General features: G+C 48.4%; 1 protein-coding gene across 1 annotated transcript; it reads right to left on the reverse strand.

Moving 5' to 3' along the window:
* Positions 1–640: 640 nt before the first annotated feature.
* OIT3 (oncoprotein induced transcript 3) lies at positions 641–22478 on the reverse strand. The gene is made up of 9 exons (XM_036385537.1): positions 22307–22478; positions 17653–18027; positions 16569–16679; positions 13652–13774; positions 11693–11815; positions 7454–7614; positions 6538–6953; positions 2888–2987; positions 641–1567 (listed from the first exon to the last, which is right to left on the reverse strand). The coding sequence occupies exons 1-9, from the start codon at positions 22368–22370 to the stop codon at positions 1379–1381; spliced, it is 1662 nt and encodes a 553-aa protein (XP_036241430.1). The 5' UTR covers positions 22371–22478; the 3' UTR covers positions 641–1378.
* Between the last annotated feature and the right edge of the window lie 469 nt (positions 22479–22947).

Consider the following 22947-nt stretch of genomic DNA (forward strand, 5'->3'; position numbering starts at 1 on the left):
TACATGGTCCCTTCAAATGGATTCCCCTTCCTTTTGAGAGCAGCAGCAAATTTTGGCTTTTGCAGCAATTTGGCTGCTCCAAGCAAAGCAGAACACAGGTGAAGAAGCTTGGGGGGCTTCCAGCAGACCTCCAAGCACGCAGGACAGAGCTGCACACTGGAGCTTCTTGTAGGAAACCTTGGGGATGCAGTGCAGAGTCATTGCCACCAGTGCAGATGGATCCTTCCCCTCATCCTCCAGCCTGTCCCACGGTGTCCTTCACTGCTGGCTGTGCTTCCTCCCTTCCACCCCACACCCTAATCCTTTACCACACAGCCCAGTGAAGCCCAGAGGAGCCTGAGCTGATCACATCCATTGTATTTTCTTCAGAAGGAGCCTGATAGCCCAAAAAGATTGCTGACAGCCACGATGCCACCACCATCACCAGTAATTGTGTCCCCTGCCAAGGCCACTCAGACAATGCTGCCGTGTCTCCTGTCACCAGGCTGACTGGGGACAGCCCTGTCCTGAGAACTGCCCACAGCACCAATGATGGCTATGAATAATTAATGTGCATTCCTCTAATCCTCTGTTGGAACCATGGCCTCACTAACCAGGGCAATGCATCACAACTTCCAGACAAACACTGGGCAGCAGCACGCGTGGGAGGGGGATGTTTATAGATGTTTAATGGTGGTTCTCTTACAATCAAGGTGCTACAGCACTTAGGAAAGGCATTTTTGGTGGTGGGAGAAGAGGGGGAAGAATAATGATACACTAAATACAGGAGGAAACACTATTAAACTTCATGCAATTATGAAAAGCCACTAAAAAAATCAAATCTCATTAAATACCTTTTGCTATTTAAAATCCCATTTAAATGTGCCTGTGACAGATCTGAGCTTTAGCTGCCTGTAATGACAATTGCATTGCTCCAAGGAACTTACACATGATGAGATATATTTTATACATGTTTTTATTAACAGTCACCTGAAATCTTCAGCATCACTCACAGAGCTGCACAGCAAAAACACTCAGCTATGATACTATTTGTACTGTCTGATGCAAGAAGGGCTTGGATAACATTTGTTTAGTCAAGGACAAACAGTCCTGGGGCCTGTAGGTGGATGTAGGGAAAGGCAAAGTTGGGTAACACTTCCGGCCTGCAAAGAAATAGAGTCCCTTCAGCTAAAGGATTGTTGGGGAGAAATGCAGATAAAACCAAACTGCTCTGCAGTCTGGGTCACACTCCAAGGGCTGCCTCACGGGCCCAAACCACTTGACAAATAATCACCACAGAGTTAAAGCGGGGCTTTAACAAATACCTCTGGTTTCTCAAACAACCACAACAGAAGGCAGCGCTAAAGAAGGCCAGGGATGCTGTTCCAGAGGGTGGGTGTCAGTCCTCAAAGTCGATCCTGATGGGGCCCCCTGTCAGGAGGTGGTTTGCCACGTGAACAGGTTCCTTGTCCTGCTGCTCCTCCCGCTGCCCGGCCGACCTGCGCACGCGTCTCCGGCAGCCCTGGGCGCAGCGCGAGGTCTCGTCCAGCGCCCCGCACACCAGGATGCGGCAGTGCAGGAACACCTCCTGAGGTGGGGACACAGCACAGGGTCAGGCCACAGCCCTGGGGACCACTGGCACTGCTGCCTGTGTGCCACAGCGTGCCCCTGGCACACGGCCCGTGTCCAGCCTCGCCGCCCGCAGCCAGAACGGCCGCTCCGTCTGTTTCCTCGTGTGCCTTCTCCAGAGAGCCTGGCTGAGGTCTCAGAGGCAACAGTGGGGAGACAGGGAATAGAAGGTGGGAAATGATCCTCCAGATGGAGGGATGAAAATGGCAGGAATCAGCTTGGAAGAGCTCACATGGACTGGTAGGAGCTGCGTGTCAAGAATGCGTGAAGCCTCGCAAGGATTGATGGAGATGGGCAAGAGAATTTCAAGTGAGCTGGAAAAACAAAGCCAGGAAACCAAGGGGAAAAGGAGGAGGATGCAGGGTGCTGAGGGGCTAAGTTGAGGGGAGAGGGAGAATGCAAAGAGCAAGGAGGCAGCTGCCTTTTCTCCTTGCACAGCACGGGCAGTGACAGGATTGCTGCTCCCTGCCCTGTAAATGACCAGGAGAGCAAGCAAGATCCCTGCAAGCAGCAGCCACAAAGACTTGCAGAGGTTTGAAGCAGAATCCATTGTGCAGGATGGGAGGATGCAGGCTGGAGGCAGCAGGGGTAATCAGAAAGCCAAGGAAAATTTCTGAATTTTAGAAGAGCTCATCTGTTTTAACCCTACTGGGGCTCTCCAGTAGTTGGAACAGCAGCTTTATACCTTTTGGAGCAGGCAGTGTTGGCTGAGCATAACAATGACTGGAGGATCCAATTTCCTCCAACACAGAAAGGAAAGCTATTTGCATTAGGAAAATGGCATTATCCTTCCACTGTCTTCCCACTACAGAGCTGCTGCCTCAGACAGACAGCCTGGTTTCACATTGAATTAAGCAGCATGGTGGCCTTCTGTCTGGAGTGCTGGCATCTGTACCCACAAGAGCTAGAGAAGACACAAGGCTGAAGAGATCCCAAACTAAAACCTGTGTTGTTTTAAAGACAGGGCACTGTGAAATGTGCCTGGTGACTGAGAACATTTGTCTCACTCAGCAAACAGGGGGCCACCAAGACCACCCTGGAAGCAACAACGATTTTAGCCTGTGGTGGCTTGATGTTTCAAAACTGTCCTTCATATTTTAATTTCAGTTGTTTTTAACAACCTCTCCTGAAGTACCTTTGTCAGGTGCAACTGCTGGAACAGGCACAGCAGCACCTGCCTTGGGCCAGCCATTCCATTCACCCTTTTCCAACTTGGTGCTGAGGCTCCTCAGTCATATCAGAGCTGATGAAATATCTAAGAGTTGAGTTTTGAGCTTACCTTGTTGTCTTTGCCCACAAACTTGAACACAGGAACCTGGAAGTGCTTGGCAAGATGGTCCTTTGACGTGTACTGCTTCACAGAATCATCAGAAACACAGCTGAGGAGAGCAGAGGGATAGGCTTTAATGGCTTTCCCAGAAATGGAAAAAAGAAAGAGAAAAGACATTCCAGCCTACTTAACCAGAGAAAGAAAAGGAGGGATTGGTTCTCTCAGGCTCAGCTACCATTTCTGCTACTTCCTCTTTGGCCACAGGAGAGAAGTTGGGAGTGCTGGGGGAAAAGAGCAGCATTGCTAATAGCATCTCCAGACAGGGAACAGCTCAGCAGCAGAGGGCTGGCAGGACGTGGCCCAGTCCCCTCAGAGAGGGACTGCCAGCGAGCTGCAGGCAAGTCTGTCCTCATTTCACCTCCCTGTGCAACAGCCTGCACTCTTATACACTACAGAATGTGCCATGCTCTCACTCTATACACATAGATATGCACATAAATTATGCTTAAAATGAAGCAGCCTACACCCACATTACTAAAATGTGACAGATGATGAAAACAAAAGTCCAGATTTACTTTGCTTAGTATAATTTACATTTTTTCTTCCTGCTAGATTTGGTCAAACAGCTCAAATTCACTACACCAAAAATTTATAATTTCAGTTTTTCCATCACTAGCAATGTATGATTGTAAAAGAGGTCACAGAACTGCAAGAAAATAAGCTGCTTTTATAACAAGCTACATTCCAGGTGCAATGCATTTATAAACCATTACAGCCTACTTAGAGTTTGACAGACAAAAAGTTCTGGTGGCTCAATAATTACTGATAATTATTGCAAAGCCTTGGATATCTTGAGAGGCCCTGATGCTGTTGTGGAATTGCATTGCAATGCAGCTCATCCTTTCTAGCAAGTTCATTCCAAAAATGTGGACTTTGAAAGATATTAAAAAAAACCAATAAAGCAGTGGTGGAAGAGACAAGAGGTACTGGTGTAGCTCAAAGCCTTGCTCTTGCAGCAAGCTTCAACTCCCATCCTTACAAGAGAAATGTGCATGGCATTGTCAGCAATGCTGATGTTTGACATGATCATCTGTAAAAGAGCAGTTCTGCTTTCACTGAAGGGAAGGCAGAACTGCTCTTTGGGAATCTCTGTGTTGTCAAAATTCCTTTTTAACAAGGCACCTGCTTGTAAGGAATGACAGTTAAAGACTTTTCATAGGTGAGTGGCCAAGCTCTAGGGCCATGAAGTCAAGTCACAATTACGTTCTCATTTGTGAGCATATAAACTGTGATGATTATTGGACACTGCCTCAAACTGACTCCTAAATCCCAGGCTCTCCAAAGCTTCTCCACACTGGTGGAAGGAAACCTACTGGTTTGGGGCTAGGGAGAGGGAAAGTCCACCACAAAGGAGTCAGAGATACGTAGACAAAACCAGCACAGAAACCTCATGAGTCACAAGGGCAACTCCTTCTGCATTTGTGGGGCCAGACCATATCCCACTCTGCTAGGAAACCCCCAGAGACCCTGCTGCCCACTTTGGAGAGGTGAGAAGAGACAGGTATGGATGGAAAAGGGGTGGGCCTGGTCAGGATATGGGGAAAACCACCCTATCCCTGTGCATAATGTGCTTAGGTTTGGGGAGCAGAGTGGCAGTGCTGTGGGAGCTGTGCTCTGAGCCTCTTATTCAGGGTTGCAAGGCTGAAAGGAAGGCTTGCACAATGAAATATCCACCTCATAGACCAACAAACAGGGCAGCCTGAGGCATAAGAAGATGGGCTTTGCAATGGAACTACCTTAACCAGCCTGTGCTCTGCTGAGCACAGCTCCTGACCTCAGCAGTGACATGACCTGGCTCCAGATGCCCCAGGGAGCTCCAGTGTTTATCAGCTGTGCCATCGGTCACTGCCTTGCTTCCACTTTGCTCTCAGAGGCAGGGAATTAACAGGGAAGAGAGCAGCAGAGGGAATTTTCCCATTCCTCAATCCAAGGTATATCCCCTCCAATATAAACAGTGTTTCCCTTTGGATTATGCAGTTAACTCTTGCAGGCCTGATCCTACATAAACTGATCCAAAAATTCCATCTTTATTGTCATGGGCTTTTGGACTGGATTTCTAGGAGGAAACTGAGTTATTACAGAAGTGTGTGGAGCAGGGACAACTTAGCAGTGCATTCAGCTAATTTAATTTAGAATCACTGGGGCCTGCAGTGATGGCTGCAGAGTGGAGCACTTTTCCCTTCAGTGAAGTTTTAATGCCCTCTGCAGGTACCAAGGGACTGCTGGTGCCATAAATCCTCCAACCAGTGCTGGTGTGAATTCAAGAGATGACATTTCCTGCCTTCTCCCTTCTCTATCCAGCTCAGGTTTTGGCTGCTGTTTTGAATCCCATCATTTTCACTCATGGGGAGAAAGGAATGAATGTTTGAGGCCTTGACTCTGTGAAGGGTCCATGGGAACAGCCAAGCCAGGGAGCTGATAAAATCAATTTTTCCATTACAGATCTACTCATAAAGCCCAGAAATGTTGGGCACAGAAGGACTGCAGCCTAGGAGAGAGGGAGAGCAGGCTAATGTTGAATCCTCTGTCAGAAGGAAATGAAAACAGTATTTGTGGGTACTTTACATTGCAGGACCCTTTTGCTACAAGACAAGCACACAGGACTGGCCAGCAGCAGCTGTAACAGTGGATGATTTAGTCTGGCAGCTGAGGACATGATTGTTGTCATCATTAAATGCTCTGGCAGGCAACATTCAGGATTTACACAAGCACAGTCCCTTGACTCTCAGGCTACAACTCTTGGGTATGTCTTAGCTATTCCTTTGGCTGGATTTCCCTCCCTAGAGGACAGCAGACTGCCTCACAACTATGATATTTCCTCAGAGCTCTCTGGTTAAGCAGCTGGATGCAAACACTCCACAGCAATGCTGTAGCATGGCACAGTCATTTCAGCACCCAAAGGAGTGTCTGAAAAGAGATCATCTCAGGAGGCACAGCTGAGCCCACAGCAAGGCTCCCCAAACCTCTGGTGCAAAAACCACTACAACAGTGAACCCACAGATCTGCATAAAAGTATTTTTAGCATATCCTGGAACGATCACTAACCCCAAACATCTAAAAAATGACAGCAAAACTGAAAGACCCTAAGTTTATTGCACTGGCAGGCATCAGGGAGAGCAAAGCAAGGGATTCTCCTGCAGCTCCTACCAGGACTAGAATGGGCTCTTCTGGCTCATGCTGTAATAAGGCCATTATGAGAAAATTAAGAAACTTTCTCCAGTTGCTGCAGCAGCTGCCTGGCAGCAGCACATGGGGGTTCTGCACATTGGCTTGGCACTCTGTGGCTGGCAGAGAAAGGGCATCAGGAATGAGAATCTTTTCTACAGGAGCCAACTCAATTATCCACAAGGCTAGTGACAGGGAAATACATCCTGTAAAGGCTGCACTCAGAGGAACCTCTTTCACTGCCTCCCACTGTTTCTCCCAATGAGAGAGAGAGGGAGAAGTGGTTTCAGCTTGATGGCTGCTGGTGATTGCTATGAGCAGGACAGACAGGCTGCTGTGGAGAGGGGGACAGTGTTTCCTGCATCACACAGACAACTCAGCCTCACTGCCAATTCCCTCTAAATTGCCAGCAAGAGAAGGAACAGTGAACTCACCCATCTTGAATCAGGTAGTACTTCAGGATCTCATCAATTTTGGAGGTGGGAGTGGCAAAGCAGCTCTCCACCAGCGTCTCCAGCCCACTGACGTGCACCAGGGGCTCAATCCCAAAGTACAGGGAGTCCCTTAGCTTGAGGGTGGGAAGGTCACCCCTGTAGGGCTCATCAAAGTCCTTGTCCTTGAAGATCTCCAGGGTGAAGGGGAAGATGCCCTGGCTGCGGCTCATGATTTCCAAGGGAGAGTTCTTGAGGTTGGGCACGTAGCCCTCGGAGATGGTGTAGCGGCGCGGGAACTCGCAGGTCACCGGGATCAGCAGCTTGCTGGTGCGCACAATGATGTCCCCGTTGCTCCCCGGGGTCTGCTTGGGCAAGCCGGTCACCAGGTTGGTGGCAATGATTTTGTCATTGATTACCTGCAGCAAAGAAAGGGGAGATCACTGAGAAAGACCCTCTCTGGGCTGACACTCAGAGGAGCCATTGAAGGGCCAGCTTGTGAATTTACAGCCCACAACCAGAGTGATGCTGCTCATCCTCACAGACCAAGTGAGGACCTCGGGCTGCTGGCAGCTGCAATGCACCACACTTCTGCTACCCCTCTGCTAAGGTCAGCCATTGACCAGCTGCCAGTTTAACCTTTCAAACATCATCAGGAGACCACAATCTGTCTTAGCAGACAGGACACTTGTTCCTTCTACCCTGTGAAGCAGGAGGAGAGCAGAAAGCAGCACCCATGCTGGAGGGGGATGGAACAAGCTCTCTAACTGTAGAATGCCAGCCCAGATCCACTCTGAGGGCAGCTGCATGGCAGCTCTGAGGGTGCAGCTAAATCAGCTACACCATCACTTACTTTGGTCCCCAAGAGAGCCACAGCCAAATCCCCAAATGCCAGAGACTGGGCAGTAGGTATACATACATCCACAACAGTTCCACAGGACTTCAGGGAGAAATGGATGTTGACATGAGTGCCATTGGACACGCCTTTGCATGAAGTGTTGATGAGGGAAAGGTCCAGGCCTCCAACCAGGTCCTTTGGGATGTTCACCTCAATAGAGCTGGACTTGCACAGCACTGGAACTGCAAGAGAAGTGCCCAGAATAAGAGTCTGTGCTACAAACCTACCAGTGAGCTGGGAAGGGCTATACCAGTTATAATTGGGGGAATAAAAGGGGAATCCTAGACAGCATTTATGATTATGATCCTACCACAGTAACCTAACTACCCACCTTGCATTCCCACTTACACAACCAAACCAGAGCAGCCACTGGCCCAAATTCCCCAGCCACAGCAATGCAGAAAACAGAAAACAATGAAGACAATCACTGCACTTGCAGCAAAAACTCAGCTGTGCTTTCCAGCTTCACTTAACACTCAGCACAGATTTGGTTGCTATCTCTTGCACTGTGATGTCCTGGGAAAAGCCTTTGCCAGATATGGGTATCAAATTCACAACACCCCAGGCAAAGCCATTTTTTAAGACCCTTAATCAGATTTTACATGAAACCCAGAACATGCTGAAACAAGGCAGAGTAATTCCATATAGATATTGAGCTAAAATGGAAGCACCTCAAAATGCCATAATAATATTTTTATAAGCAATAAACCCAGCTCTGACAAACAAACCCAATTAGCTCACTCATTCCACCTCCTTCCAACCTTTAAATTTTAATACAGGCCTCCGTGTGAATTTTTTAAATGAAAATTTCATTACATAAGAAGCAGGAGAAAACAGACCTTGGACAAAATAAAAAAGGAAAGAAGAGAGAATAATCTTCAATAAAGAAGTAGTTGCTGTACATACATTCCTTAGGATTATTCAGTTCAGTTGGAGACAGGACAAACATACTGGTGGCATATATTCTGGTTTCAGCCAGAAAAAACAAACCTTTTGCAGGATTTACATTTATTATATTTTAAAACCCCACGACAAAACCTTTTTGCAAATATACCAGTTTCCAGAGATTCTTGCCAAAATTAATTGCAGTCCCATCCTTGACATTCCTGTGACCTGCCTTCCCTTAATTTCAATCATTAATTATATAATTTAAGATTCTGGATATTTGAAATAAGGCACACTGCTAAAACAGGCATTTCAACCCCCTTTAAAAATTTCCCTGTCCCAGCTCAGGTATTTGCAACAGCCTCTGAGTACCTGCAGGGAGGATTTTTGATTAGAAGATGATCATTTCAAAGTGATATGCTAAAATGTATGCAGAGTGCCCAAAGCAATATGTTCCCATAATGTCACTGCTGGGTTAGAACAGAAGCTTAAAGAACTAAAAATTACCTTAACCTTCCCTCCACTGGCAGCAGAAGGCAAATGGGAATAACTGAGCATGTCAAATGGCACAGCTCAGGAGCAGACAAAGGGACTTGGAGAACACAGCACAGTGCAGAGAGGAACATCCTTTGGAAAACTGATTGGCTCCATCTGGATTTAAGGACTCGCTGTTCTAGCACTACCTTGATAAATAAGAAAATGTGCTGCTTTTATAAAGGTGACATTCAGGGCAAGAGATTTGGATCCCAACTGCAATTCTCTGAAGTTCAGGACTGATTTAGTTCAGGATCTCTCTGTTTCTACATGTCTTTGACTGGCACAAAGTGGGAAAAAGAAAAGATTCCATTTTCCCTGTGCTTCAGAGCTGCAGGAGCTGTGTGCCTTCCACCACTGGACACAGAAAGAAGGGAAGGAAACCTCTTGACTCAAGCCAACTCATGGCTCTTTGAGAAAACACCCAGTGTGTGCCAGTGAAACATTTTAGTTCTTCACCTCATACTTCCCAGAGCACCTGTGAGAACTGGGAAAGCCTCCTCATTTCCACTTAAAGCTCTGTTTTGCACCAATGCCTCTGAGCACCTGCCCCTGGGAGGAAGCTTCTGTGGGGAGTCCACTGCTCATTTCCCTGCCTGCTGGTGTTATTGGCACCATATTCCAGCCTCTGGCTCCTTCCTTGGCCTTTCAAAGTGCTGCTGCTTGGAGCAGAGGTTATCTCCCTGCACAGGCTGCTCAGCAGAACAGGCTCTCTGGTACTGGAGAGCCCTGACCCACTGCTACAAACACAAACCCTGCAGCCCTGCACAAAAATTTGGGCAGGGGATGGGGGAGAAGAGCATTTCATCCCTACTCTTTAGGAATAGGATGGGCTGCAAAATTCTAGGATGATCTGCAAAATTCCAAGTATTTTGCTGGCTGGTATCTTTATGGAAAAATTGCAAGCTGTAGACTGTGATTTCTGTGGAAGATTATTAATGTTTGTTCTGAACATGGAGACAGTGCAGAGGAGGGTGGAGAGGCTGCAGATCCAATTGCTTCAGGCTACTGTGCCTACCCTGCACTGTTAATTGTACCAATATAAACCTGATTAGATGTCACAAAAAATTGTGTGGTACAGCTCCATTTCTGCTCAGAATTGCAGGCCACAGTATGGGGACATAAACTGATGAATGCAAAAAGAAGAGGCAATTTCACTTTATGAGATGCTGTATCCTGATCCCAGCCTGGCTCCCAGCAGTGCTGCTGCTCTCAGGAGAAGCCTCAGCAGCAGCAGAAACCCTGGCTGGGAAATCCAGGACTTCCAGCCCTGCTGGGGCTGCCTCAGGGGCCCAGGACTGAAAAGCATCCCAAGGTCTGATATCAATCAGACCTTCAGTCAGTGAGTGTGATCACAGCTCTTGGAAACCCCCACTGCTCGATCCCAAGTGGGCAATGCTCACCCTTGGGAGCCCTGCATTTCTGAAAAGCTTATAAAGCAGACAATCCATCAAGCAGAACCATTCCAACTTCCTCTCTAAGGCATACCTGCCCCTTTGGCCACCATGAAGCCCTGATCTGTCCCTCCCACTGATGTCTGGGCACTCTGTGGCACATCAGACTGCAGGAGGTTCTCTGAGCACACCAGGCAACACCAGACTGCTGGTAGCCTGGATGGATTTGCAAAAGAAATCTTTGCAAAAAAAACAGGGAGCTTGTTTATTCCATGGGCATGCCATAGGCACAAGTGACTCAGCATGAAGGCCTCCCTGGGGAAAGTTCAGATGGAAAGTTCTTCAAGGATAATGCTGCCCTGGCCTCTACACAGCAGAAGCAACAGTCAAATTTTGGATGCTATCCTGGGCACTTTTCCAAGGGGCAGCAGGAGCACCTAATATCAAAGCTAGTGCCCTGCTTCAAGGCACAGGAATGCTCACTGGAATGGCACACTTGGAAAAAAACATGCCTCTCTCTTTAACCCTGTTCTTGGAAAGGACTGGACAGCTTTAGCTGAGAGTCTGAAGTTTGAAGCATGGAAAATGTCAGCTCTAACAGCATAAATTTGTCAGGGGTGTGCACAGAGCAGTATAATAGGAGATGTTTGTGGGAAATAGCAGAGGTAAGAAGATTTCCAGAAAGCTGTAAAAGCAGGCCTAAGAAACAGAAAGAACAGAGAACTAGCTGCAGCTGCAAAGGCTGAAAGTAGAGAAAGTTACCCTGATATACCAAGCAAGGACATTAAACTACAGCTTGAGTTTTAGTTTGGCTAAGAGAGACCTTAAGAATGCAGGAAAATATGCTTAGCAAGGTAGTAGAAGGTTTTAAGCTTAATAATGAATGATTGTGTCTTGTTAATAGAAAGAAGAAAAGTAAGCACTGTGTGAAGCAGGTGTACATGTGCTTTTAGTAATTGGCTAGAACAATTGTCTGTGAGCTTTAGCTATTATTAGCTATTGGCTAGAAAGTTTAAAAATGTTCTGTAACAAAGAAATCTTTGGCTGCTTCTGGCTGTACATGAGCTTTTGCCATCTTTCTATTGTCTCAACCATGTAATGAGGCTGATGCTGCAATAAAAGCTCAAGGATTGTACCCCAGCAGTCCTGTCCTGCTCACAAAAACAAACTCCCAACACAATGTCAAGCAGTATTAGTCATATGGGAACACTGTTCTACAATTAATGTGATGCAAGGTGCACTCAGGCTGGGCCCTGTGGCTGTTCTGCCTGGGGAGAAGAGTAACATCTTCAGGCTCTCACCTTTGGAAGGTCTGTCATTAGTAACAGAGCTCCATTAACCCCGCTGGGAAGGACAGACTAAGAGAAGACAGCAAAAACAAAAAGAAAAGTTCCTTCAGACATTCTCTTGGGGGACAGAGGCTGCCAGGGAGATTTTGTTGACCTACCCTGGCAAGTGTGGTTGTCTTCTGCCAGAACAAGTCCCCTGGGGCATTCACACTGGTAGGTGCCTTCCACTTCAATACAGGTATGGCTGCAGCCTCCATTGTTATTGTGACAGCCTTCAATTTCTGAGAAAGAAAGGAAAATCAGCACATCCTGCAGCCCCCAACAGACCCCTGAGCAGCCAACAGTCTGAACAATACAGCTCAAAGGCAACAGCTTGTTTCCAGAAAATGAGGTGGAGACTCCTTTTTTAATTGTACTTTTATAATTAAAGGCAACAGTTTGTCTCCCAGAAAATGAGGTGTAAACCCCTTTTTAAAATTGTACTTTAGCATCATGATTTTTTTTCTTTCAAATAACCTTAACTGCTTGATTGTTTTAACCCTTTGGGATGAATATGCTAGATGAGTACTACTGTTCTCAGTAAAATAACAGAACATGAGATAAGCAAATCATAAATATAAAATATTTCTCCCTGAGCCTGCCATTAGAAATCACTGTATGGTTTTCACTGAAATGTAAAGAATGGAAATCCCACACTCAATTCTATACAATGCATGGAAAATAACAGCCCAAACTCCATATCAGCCAAAGCAATGGGTAAAGCATCATGTAAATTTTGAGATAAATTAGACCCTACTCAGCCTCAGCAGCTCATGTAATCAAGCTGAATCTCCTGAATTTGTTCTTTTTAGAAACAAGCTCACACCTCACATCCCATTCTCTACCAGCTCACAAAGCTGAGGATACATCTTCAGAAATAAAACTCACTAACAAGATTGTAAAAATCCCCAGCAGCAGTGTTAAACTCAAGAAAGGCACCATCCTTCGTACAGAAGGGAAATTAAATGATATATCAAAGGCCCTAAAAGGCAACTTGGGGAATGGCAGAAACAAATGAGTTTCCAGACTATTCCAGCCCTGTCAGAAGAGTGCAGCACTTGGGAATAAAAATTGCACAGCTCATTTATGTGATGCCCCAGCAGCTCAGAGCTGGATGTGGCAGGGACAGAGCCCACAGAGCATTTTTGCCCCCACACACCTTGACAAGTAACTTAAGGAGCACTCTGCACAGCAGCATTTCCCAGGAAAGTGTCACTGCCTGGATGAGGGATGTACCAGCAGAGCTCAGAGAGCAGATTTAGCTCTTTTGGGTAGCTGAAAAGTGAGGCACCTGTGTAGTTGTTTTTCTTGTCTGAGGCCCCACAGTGTCTGTGAACAGCACGCAGCAGCTTTGCTGTGAGGGGGCACAGTGCTTTTCCACAGCTCACCACAGAAACCATCAGGCACTCATCAATTTCTGCTGGGTTTGCCTATTTCTGCTCAGGGATGTTTGTACATTGTTAGTGACAACACATCAGGCCCACAATTTGGTCTTTAAGCCACCAGTCTAAATTTATCAAGGGTTTTCAACCTGGCTGTGCCACCACTGTGAAGGAACAGTGGCAGAGAGCCTGGAGCAGCAGAACCCACAGACACCAAAGATCAAAATGTTGCCCTAATCCCAAATTTAACTTCTGTCTGCAGATTGGCACCCCCTCTCCTCAATCTCTATCCTGGGAGGCTAAAGTGATCCTCGTGCTCTAGTCTAATGTCATGGTATTACCCCATACCTAATGTGAGCTGCCAAAACCCAGTGCTGCTAAATCTGCCCCCACAAAATCTCCAGATATCAAATCCAACAAGTTCTGCCTGGAACACCAATCTTCCAGATCCACTGCTGCCTTTCCCCCATGGAGATAAACACAAGCAAATCCTAACAGAAATGGACAAGGCAGCAAGGACAACAAGGAGATTTCTCTCTGCTTGCTTAGAAGGATATTTTAGTATCAACCTCTCTGGCAAGCACAGAGGTGATAGCAGTGACATTTAATCCCAGGTGCAAGGAGCCAAGAGACAGCCAGTGCTGCAAGGGAATGATTTGCAGAGTTTCCAGCAGCCTGTGGGAGCTGAAGCCTCACCTTCACAGGTTTTCCCATCACTGCCCAGCGTGCGCCCGACCCCGCACTCGCAGCGGAAGGAATTCTTCAGGTTAACGCAGAACTCGCTGCAGCCCCCGTTGTTCTGCTCACACTCATTTTCATCTGGAAAAAAAAACCAGCTCTGGAATGGAATGAATAATCCCACTACAAGTAGTAACACTGACAGTAGCTTTTGAATCTCTTGGTAAAGCTCTGGAAACTCCTCCTAATTCTTTTAAAAGCTAAAGTGGCTTCTGTGTCTGTCTGCCCTTCTTTTATTTTTTTCTTTGTTCTCTGAGATTCTAATCCCTCAACCTGATTTAATCTCTGTGTGCAAAAAGTAAATCAAACAGAGAGAAAGGAACAGATATTGCTCTTGCTGAGCCACAAAATGAATGATTTCTCTTAGGCAGGCCAGGATGCTGAGGTTATCAATTAAGGTTCACATGGGGTTTCATCAAAACAGCTTAGAAGCTGGCATTTATTAGGTGTCAGAAGCTTAAAACCAAGAAAAAAGCAAAGTACCATTTTAACAGGCAGGTCAGAGATGAGCTCTCTCAGGTATCTGTGGTCCCACACATGCACAGAACCCACAGCTGGCAGCTGCTGGTGGTGTCTCCTTCCACAAGCAATGTGAATTGGGTATTTTTAGCCAAAGGCTTGGCTGGTGCCTTGCTTTGGGAGGCAGGAAACATGTCCAGGAGACTCCCACAGACTGCTTTCACACACGTGACAGGCTCCACACTTTCCCTTCTAAAAATAAATCTAAAGCTGCTTAAAAACAGAAGGTGAAGAGGGAAAGGGCTACTGGCAAAGGTATGGAGATGTTGTTAGAAGGGCCTAGAGGTTGTCTTGGTCAAGAGCTGGGCCCAGAAATTCCCTGACTGGTCCTTCCAAGTTCTACAGCACACAGAGATCTCTGTCCCTGCTCTTCCCCACTGGTGACAAGCAGCACTTCTGGGACACTTCTGGTTGTCTTGAGACTGGGTTGGGACAGTGCTGAGCTGATTTTAACCATGGCTTAGTAGAACATGGATCCAGGCCTTGAAGAAGTCAAAGGCAATGCACTGAGTTGGTGGGTGTGTGACAGGAAGTCTAAGACCTTATTTAACCCCTAAATGAAAATGTAACTGAGGATCAGCTGCTCTGCTCTGGGATTTAAAGCATCTAATGTACTGAGGAGAAGCACAGAGCTGCTCAGCCTTCACAGAATGGTCTGGGTTGGAAAGGACCTTAAAGCTCATCTTGTTCCATCCCCTGCCACTATCCCAGGTTGCTCTCAGCCCTGTCCAGCCTGGCCTTGGACACTTCCAGGGATGGGACAGCCACAGCTGCTCTGCTGCATCACTGCAGCAGCTTCAGTCCCCCTCTTTGGGGCAGCTGGGAAAGGAAGCACATTGTCTGTTTAGGAAAGACAAACAGGGATTTATTTGGTTTCTCCATAAGCAGGGCACAGTTGCTCTCAGAGATGTGATTGCACAATTACTCAGCACCACAGAAAGTTATTGGAAAGATCATGGAGACATACAAGAGAGGCTGCAGGCAGGTGAAGCAGTGGGAGCATTCCAGCTGAGGTGCTGTGCCACCTGGGGATCTCCAGGAGAAGCAGCAGGGCAGAAATCCTGCTCGTGGAGGAAGGAAGGCAGCTGCAGCACACACAGACAGGCTCAGGACTCCTGTGTGCCTCCCTGCTGCAGGAAATCCTCTCCTCTGAGCTTGCCACACATTCACTGAGTGCTAGTGCTTGTCAAGGGCACTTCTGTGACTGGAAGGCTTGCACAGAAGCAGCCAATAAATGCTTTTAATTATCTGAGAGAGCTCAGTCAGCCACTTGGCTGCAGACAAGTGGAGCTGCTTAAGCAAAAGCCTTCCCAGAATCACTGGGAGCAAGTGTAACTCTGCAGCAGGACCAGGCTGCTCCTTCCACACACTGGAATGGCTGTGGGGCCTGCCCTGATGCTCACAGACATGAGGTGTGTGAAGAAAGAAACCACCCATGCCTGCTTTGTCTGGTGTAGCCCCTATGGAGCAGACTGACCTGCCACACAGCCTCCTGGACCAACTCTGCTTTCAGCTTCACCACCAAATCAAGGGACAGATGAGATTCCTCCTCCCCCAATACCCTTTTCTCCCTCCTCTCCCTATCCATCAGTGTGGCTCTGCAGCTCCCCAACAGCCACCCCTTCCCAGCCCCTTGATTTGTCCCCTCATTTTCCTGACCTCTCAGTCCAGGTGCTCTCCCCCAGCACCACACACACAATCACAGCCACTCTCTCTCCTCAGAGCTTCATGGGGATTCCCCCACAAATCTCCAAAGCCCACATTCCTCACTCTGCTCTCACCTCCCCCCTGGCCATGCTGGTCTCTGCCACCAAGTGCCAGCTCCCTGAATACCCTCTTGTCATGCTGTCTAAAGCCATTGTAGCTGTGGTGGGACTTACAGTTCTTTGGGTCTCCTCAAGCCCTGGACAATGCCCCATAAGGGCAGGAAGTATGATGGAGTTTGTTGTGCAGCCCTACAGCAGCCAGCAAAACATTTTTTGGAGGAGAGATATTTAACAGAGCGTGTGAGAGGAAATCTCTAATGCCAGACTGCACAGCACTTCCTGAGTACCACAGTGACACCACAGAATCCTGCACCATGATCTTGCAAAGAGATTCTGCTACTGAACCATGCAGAAAGCAAATCCAGCCTCAGAAACATGGAGCTCCAGGGGCACCAGAATGGATGCAGTCATGGGATGTCATATGTTGGAACCATTCAGAGACTCAGTGCTGGTTGCAAGCAGCAAAAGGGAAAAGTCCTCTCGATATGTCATTTTTTATAGTGCTTTGTAAGGCAAGGGACTGAGATGTGAGCAATGAAACAAAGGGAAGAAAAGCATCAGCAAGTGGCACAGCTTATTTCCACCCTTACCAAGGCATGTCTGGCCATCAGGTCCAAGTGTTGTACCCGGGGAACACGTGCAGTCACCAGTGTCCAGGCAGGAGTCCTGGCAATCCACCACATCACAGATGTCATAAAAATCTAGGGCACGACAAGAACAAGGTCAGCACAAAGCCCTGAGCATGTAAGGAAAGCACAGGATTTGTCCCTTCAGCTTCCCACCCTGTGTGCAGCCCCTCAGTTCCAGACCTGGCCCACACTGGGAAAGCTGACCTGCTGAAGCTGCTGAGAAACAATCAAGTTTAATTACTGCGAGACAGAGATGCAAATTTTGACTTTGGTAGCGTGCCAAGACAAGCCACAGGGCCCACAGGGAGCATTAAACCACTGAGGCCAGGTCAGCTGTGGAAAAATCCTGCTAGAGGAACAAAGCAGGTAGAACGGCTGGAATGTGACAGCGTTGCAGTGATGCCATAGCCTGTCTCAGCTATCCCGGTTCTTTCCCCAGGTGTGCCAATCCCCTCTCCCTTCCCCTCCCTTTGCCCCTGCTGAGTGCTGTCTGTCAATCTCGGCATTCCAGCAAGGGCATCTGTGATTGGCGAAGTTCAAAAGATGCCCCTCAGCCCTGGGGACATTGGGCCATCCAGGTGTCACTTGTCCCCTGAGACTTCACCCCCTTACCTGGTTGGTGGGATCCCTACCCCTTTCCTCCCCCTCTCCCCAGGGTTAAAAGACATGGCAACCATGGGGTTCCTTTGTTCTGTTGAGCTGTAGCTGCATTCAGAGGCCTGTGGGCCAGGAATAAAGCTCTGGATCCAAACCCTCCATCAGAACCGACTCCTGTCCCTCACCTTGCCTCGAAGCTTCTCCACCAGAGGTAAACCTGAGCTCCTGCATGCCTGGACGTGTCCCGAGCGCCCAGCTGCAATATCCAGCTTAGCCAAAGGTGTCTCTGAGGTGAAACCACCACAGCTGCTGCCCTTGGTCAAGCAGCAAGGGCCAGACGAGCCCAGGCACGTTCCATCTGGCTATATTGGTATCAAATTCCAATATGACAGGCCACCACCTGGAGAAGCCAAGGAGGGACCAAGGGGGGCTCAGAGCAGTGACTTACGGCCGCAGTAGGCGTGGAAGCAGACGCTGGGCTTGCTGAGGTGGTACACGAAGTACCCCCCTGGGCAGGCCTTGACCTCGATGCTGGCGTTCCAGAGGCAGCAGTTGCCGCTGAAGCTGGCGCAGGCCTGGCGCCGCACGATGCCGTCGGCCGGGCGCGGGTGGCTGCCGTTCATCCAGAGGGGGGCGTGCGTGCCGCAGTGGTTCTCGGGGATGCAGAAGGTGGGCATGGCGTCACCAGCCATGCCCGTGAAGCGGTACCACTCGCCGTCGATGCCGCTGTCGCACGTGGGCTGCCCGTGAGAGGCGTTGATGCGGTGCTCCGTGTTCCTCCAGGGCTCGTTCAGGCTGATGTAGGCCGAGCAGGGGTCCAGGGCTGGGACACACACACAGATAGATATCAACAAGGCTGGTAGATATCAAACTGAGGTGTTGATGGATTGTTCTGGTCTCTCTGAGTGCCACTGAGGGAACTCCAGCCAGCCCTGAGACAGTGAACAGGGGAGGGGGGCACTCTCCCGTGCCCTGGGGGTACAGAGGGCAGCCAGGCTGATCCCTGAGGGTACAGAAGGACAGAGGGCAGTCAGGCTGATCCCTGAGGGTACAAAGGCAGCCAGGCTCATCCCTGGGGTACAAAGGCAGCCAGGCTGATCCCTGAGGGTACAGAGGGCAGCCAGGCTGATCCCTGAGGGTACAGAGGGCAGCCAGGCTGATCCCTGGGGTACAAAGGCAGCCAGGCTGATTCCTGAGGGTACAAAGGCAGCCAGGCTGATTCCTGGGGGTACAGAGGGCAGCCAGGCTGATCCCTGGGGTACAAAGGCAGCCAGGCTGATCCCTGGGGGTACAGAAGGACAGAGGGCAGCCAGGCTGATCCCCAGGGGTACAAAGGCAGCCAGGCTGATCCCTGGGGGTACAGAAGGACAGAGGGCAGCCAGGCTGATCCCCAGGGGTACAAAAGGCAGCCAGGCTGATCCCTGGGGGTACAGAGGGCAGCCAGGCTGATCCCTGGGGGTACAAAGGGCAGCCAGGCTGATCCCTGGGTGTACAGAAGGACAGAGGGCAGCCAGGCTGATCCCTGGGATACAAAGGCAGCCAGGCTGATCCCTGAGGGTACAGAGGGCAGCCAGGCTGATCCCTGGGATACAAAGGCAGCCAGGCTGATCCCTGGGGTACAGAGGGCAGCCAGGCTGATCCCTGGGGGTACAGAGGGCAGCCAGGCTGATCCCTGGGGTACAGAAGGACAGCCCTGCTGATCACCTGCAGCAGAGGAGATGCTGGAACAACAGCAGAAGATGAAAGGGTTGACTCTTAGCAGGGGTTAATCCAAGGTTCATTTCAAGAGCTCCAGGGAGCCCCTACACCTCAGGGGGCTCCTGCTGAGAGCCCCGGGAGAGGTGCCAAGGTTACATTTGAAGGGAGGTGGAAACCTAAAGTAGAGAACATTTCACTGACCAGTAAGTGACCCTAAGGGATGGGTACTGGGGAATGGACATTTAGGACAGCATATGGGGCAAGGCTTGGGGGGCTGACCCCTGGCCTCTGGACAATCACTCGACATCCTGGACTGAAACTTCTGGATGGAGGGGATGGGATGCTGAGAGATTGACAGAGAGCCAGGGTGGGGAGTTGGGGATGACCTCAGCAAAGGAAAGGGATTACACAGGTAAAGGGAGGGGTACAGTCTGGGATAAACCATTTGGGAAAAATACTGGGATACAAAAACAAACTATTACAAAGAATTACAAGGTATGAAAACACACTACAACAATGGATAATTACAAAAATGCTTTTCTTCCTCTGTCCCTGACTTAACAGAACCATTGTGATCTGTTCTCAGCCCTGGGGAGAAAAGGTGATACCAGCAAACTCATTGCCTTGTGGAAAATCCTGACAGCTTGCCTTAAAGGTCTTGGAGGAACAAGTGAATTACCAGAGCTCTTAAAACATTCTGCAACAGTCTGACTTGCTGTTTAGCTGACAGGGAAAAAACAAGATACAAGCAAATCTGAGGTCCAGGTAATGATTTTGCCATAGGAAATATCCCCTGGGATCTAGCCTAGGACAAAAATCCTCTGGTCAAGACTAACTGAGCACTTGCAAACCCCTCCTGAAGTCACTGGTCACTCTTCCAGATGCCTACATCTCAAACAAGTTATGCAGCCTCTTTTAAAACCCACCCACAGCCAGTGTCAGCCCTCACAGCTGAGCTGCCAAACCTTTTTAATCATTATCTTACAATCTAGAGGGTGTGAAGGTCTGAGCTGGGACCTTCTGGGGAGCAACACATTAAACCCTCTACACAGCTGCTCCTTGCAAGCCCACAAACCCTCCTGTTCTGCACAGATCAGCTGCTTGTGAGTGAAGTGAGTGTTTGTGGGGGCAAGACATCAACACATGGACTTCCTGGCAGTGCTCAAGGAGTGTGTCCCTTTCCAGAGGCCTTTCTGAACCTTCTGCAAATAATTAAAATATGAGAGTACCACAGGGAGAACATAAATGAAGAATTTAAGTGTTCATTAAATTTTCAATCTCCTCCAATTAACCCTCATTTGGCAGCTTCCTCACTGGAAGTCCAGAGGTTCCATTTTGCCTTACATTTAATACCTGATTAAGCACAACTTATCCATGACAAGCAATTCCCCATTAAGCAAAGGAATGCTAATACTGCCCCGAGTAAGGAAAATTGATTACCATTTCCTAAAATTAGGCTAATAAAGCCAATCACTCTCACAAATGCATCTTGGACTGCAACAGCCTCAACCTTCCACAGCACATTTCTTTTGAAGTTCTAAAGCCGTGCTGTTTTGACAATGGTGTGATGGAGTTTGGGTGAGGGAGGAATACTCTGCTCTTTCTATTAGAAACACAAATGATCCTGGTTCATTATTTTGATTTATTTCACTGACTTTAAAGTGGGAGCTACAAGTGCTTCAGAGAATAGACTTCAAGTCACTCTTATTTAGCTGTGTCCTCTGTAAATATCTGTCCCACAGATGTGCTACCTTGTAAAAATACCTCACAATTCTAACATCTCTCATGCCTTCCTCAGCCACAGATACATTTTGCTTGGTCTCAAATCCAGCATAAAAAGCAGGAGCAGCTGCCAGAGTCAGGAGTGCTGCAGAGCTGGCACAGGAGCGTGGATCTGGGTTATGGAGGAATCTCCAGTGCCACGATTCAAAGACATGCAGAGGAGCTGATTCACTGCCACCACAACCAGCCTGCTTCTCCTGGGCAGCAGAGAGGGGAATGCAGCAGGAATGTCTAATGGGATTCACCAGGCATTCCCTCCTGAGCTCTCCTTTTCGCCTCTGCTTGCCTGCCCTGTAAATCCCATCCTCCAAAAGCTGGTTTGACTTCTCCCAAAAGGAAAAGGTGGAACAGAGCTTCCTCTGGGCTTCCCTCAGTTTCCACAAGAGGATTTGCTGTGGCCTTAGGGTGAGTCACTGACTGAGATGAGAAGGTTTTCATGCTGTTAAAAGCCAAATGAGGTGAAGCAGGAATGCCCTGTCAGCTTCCCAGCTGGGCAGCACTAAAAATACCAACACTCTCATTAGCTTTCATGTAATTATGAAATATCCTTTGGAGACAGACTCTGGGAACGCTCAGCTAGGGAGATTACATTGTCTCCTAAACATCCAGGAGAGAATTTAAAGGCAACATTTAGTGAGATGAACATGCAGCAGCTCAGAGGGAGCTGGAAGAAGGCACATCAGGAGAATTGAGGTAGCACTCCCTCACATCTTTCATTCCCCTGAGAGCTTCTGGCAGGAGTGAGGGGGAAGCAAACAAGCAGAAAAAGCAAACAGTGCTCTTTGGAACACTGCACATCCTCACAGCCACCTTTGGACTGCCAGTGCTGCCCCACACCAGCCTCCCTGTAGACACCAAGCAGTCTTTGGCAGCACTGTTTTTTCATTTGAATTAATTAAATTGAGTTTTAAGAAAAAAAATTCCACAAAAATACAGAAGGGACCGATCAGCCTCTCCCCTCTTCTCCCCCAAACAACAAGCTTGGGGGTTTGCACAAGATTAATAACTGTCTCCAGCTCACTACTTTTCATTTTTCTTGTCTCAATTCTTTTCCTCCTCAATGCTTCTTGTGTGGCCAGAGCAATTGAGGCTGACAAGCACTAGCTACAAAGAAAAGCTTTTCCATTTGTAAGCTTGATGCTATCATTAGTTCTCTGACATGGTAGCAGCTAGACTGGGTGACAAATCAGGTGACAAATCAGGCTCCAGCAAGCACTGGTGAGTGCCCCATGCTGCAGAGATTAATCCTGGGTGCATTGTGTAACTGGGGGTCTCTGCTCCAGCACAACTAAGCAATAAAGGGAGCAGCAGTACATTATGGCACTAAGTTCAGTTCAGATTTGTGACAAGGAAACAGGTGAAAAGGTAGCAAAATGCCTACTCATAGAGTCTGTCCTCCAAAGGGAGAGGAAAATCCCACAGTGTCCTGGCAATAGAGGTTCTCCCAGCATGGGAACCTTCACACTCTGGAACAGAAGGATCTTTCCAACTGGAAGGAATTTCACATCACCTTCAAACAAAAGGGATATTTCTCCCACCTTCCAATTTCACCTAAGAATACCAAGGCTCATCGTGAACCTTAGAGATGGCAAACAGAAACAAGGCAATGCCTCTTTACTCACCCATTGAAGACACTGGCTGGAGCTGAACCACAAAGTAAATACAGAAAAACAAGGACTGGAACATCCCACTGAGCCAAGGAAGAGCCACCACTCAAGGGACAGAGGCTTCAAAGTCCTTGCACAGGCTGTGGCTCTTGCAGCCTTCCTCTCAGTGGAGCTTCTGACTCCAGGCTTCCAGCAGAGCAAGTGTGATTCCAACTCTCCTGGAAGTTTATCAGAGGAAGAAGCTGAAGGGACGTGGGCTACAGCTCCAGCCTTGACCTCCCCAGAGCAGCTCTGCCCCTGACTGACAGCAGGGATGTACTCACTGATCAATCTTGTTTTTTGGACTTGACCTGCTATTGTTTTCTGCCCTGACTGCCCCAGTGGCAGTGACACCTCCTCTATCTTATCCAGAGAAGAATTCTAACCAGGGACACCCGGACATCCCGAAGGGATGGAAAAGAAGCACAGATGGGTGCTTGTTATCTGTGCTCCTTCCACAAGTCCCACTCCATGGCTGCCTCCAGGCAGAAAACACCAGCTGAGGAGCCTTAACTGCAGGAAATAGTGGCCAAAGGAGCAGCACTGATCCTTCCTAGCACAGATTGCAGAGGAGTGCCTGGAGCAGAGCTACAATGGGAACATCAGTCAAACTGAAA

Source organism: Molothrus ater, chromosome 8 (genome assembly GCF_012460135.2).
Source record: "Molothrus ater isolate BHLD 08-10-18 breed brown headed cowbird chromosome 8, BPBGC_Mater_1.1, whole genome shotgun sequence".
In the NCBI taxonomy this organism is placed as follows: Eukaryota; Metazoa; Chordata; class Aves; order Passeriformes; family Icteridae; genus Molothrus; species Molothrus ater.

Coding starts and splice junctions, on each gene's coding strand:
- OIT3 (XM_036385537.1), bottom strand. CDS start 22,370: ATGTTCCAGTCCTTGTTTTTCTGTATTTACTTTGTGGTTCAGCTCCAG. Junction 18,028..22,306: donor CCAGCCAGTGTCTTCAATGG/GTGAGTAAAGAG, acceptor TGTGTGTCCCAG/CCCTGGACCCCTGCTCGGCC. Junction 6,954..7,453: donor CCTGTGGAACTGTTGTGGAT/GTATGTATACCT, acceptor TCTTTGCTGCAG/GTAATCAATGACAAAATCAT.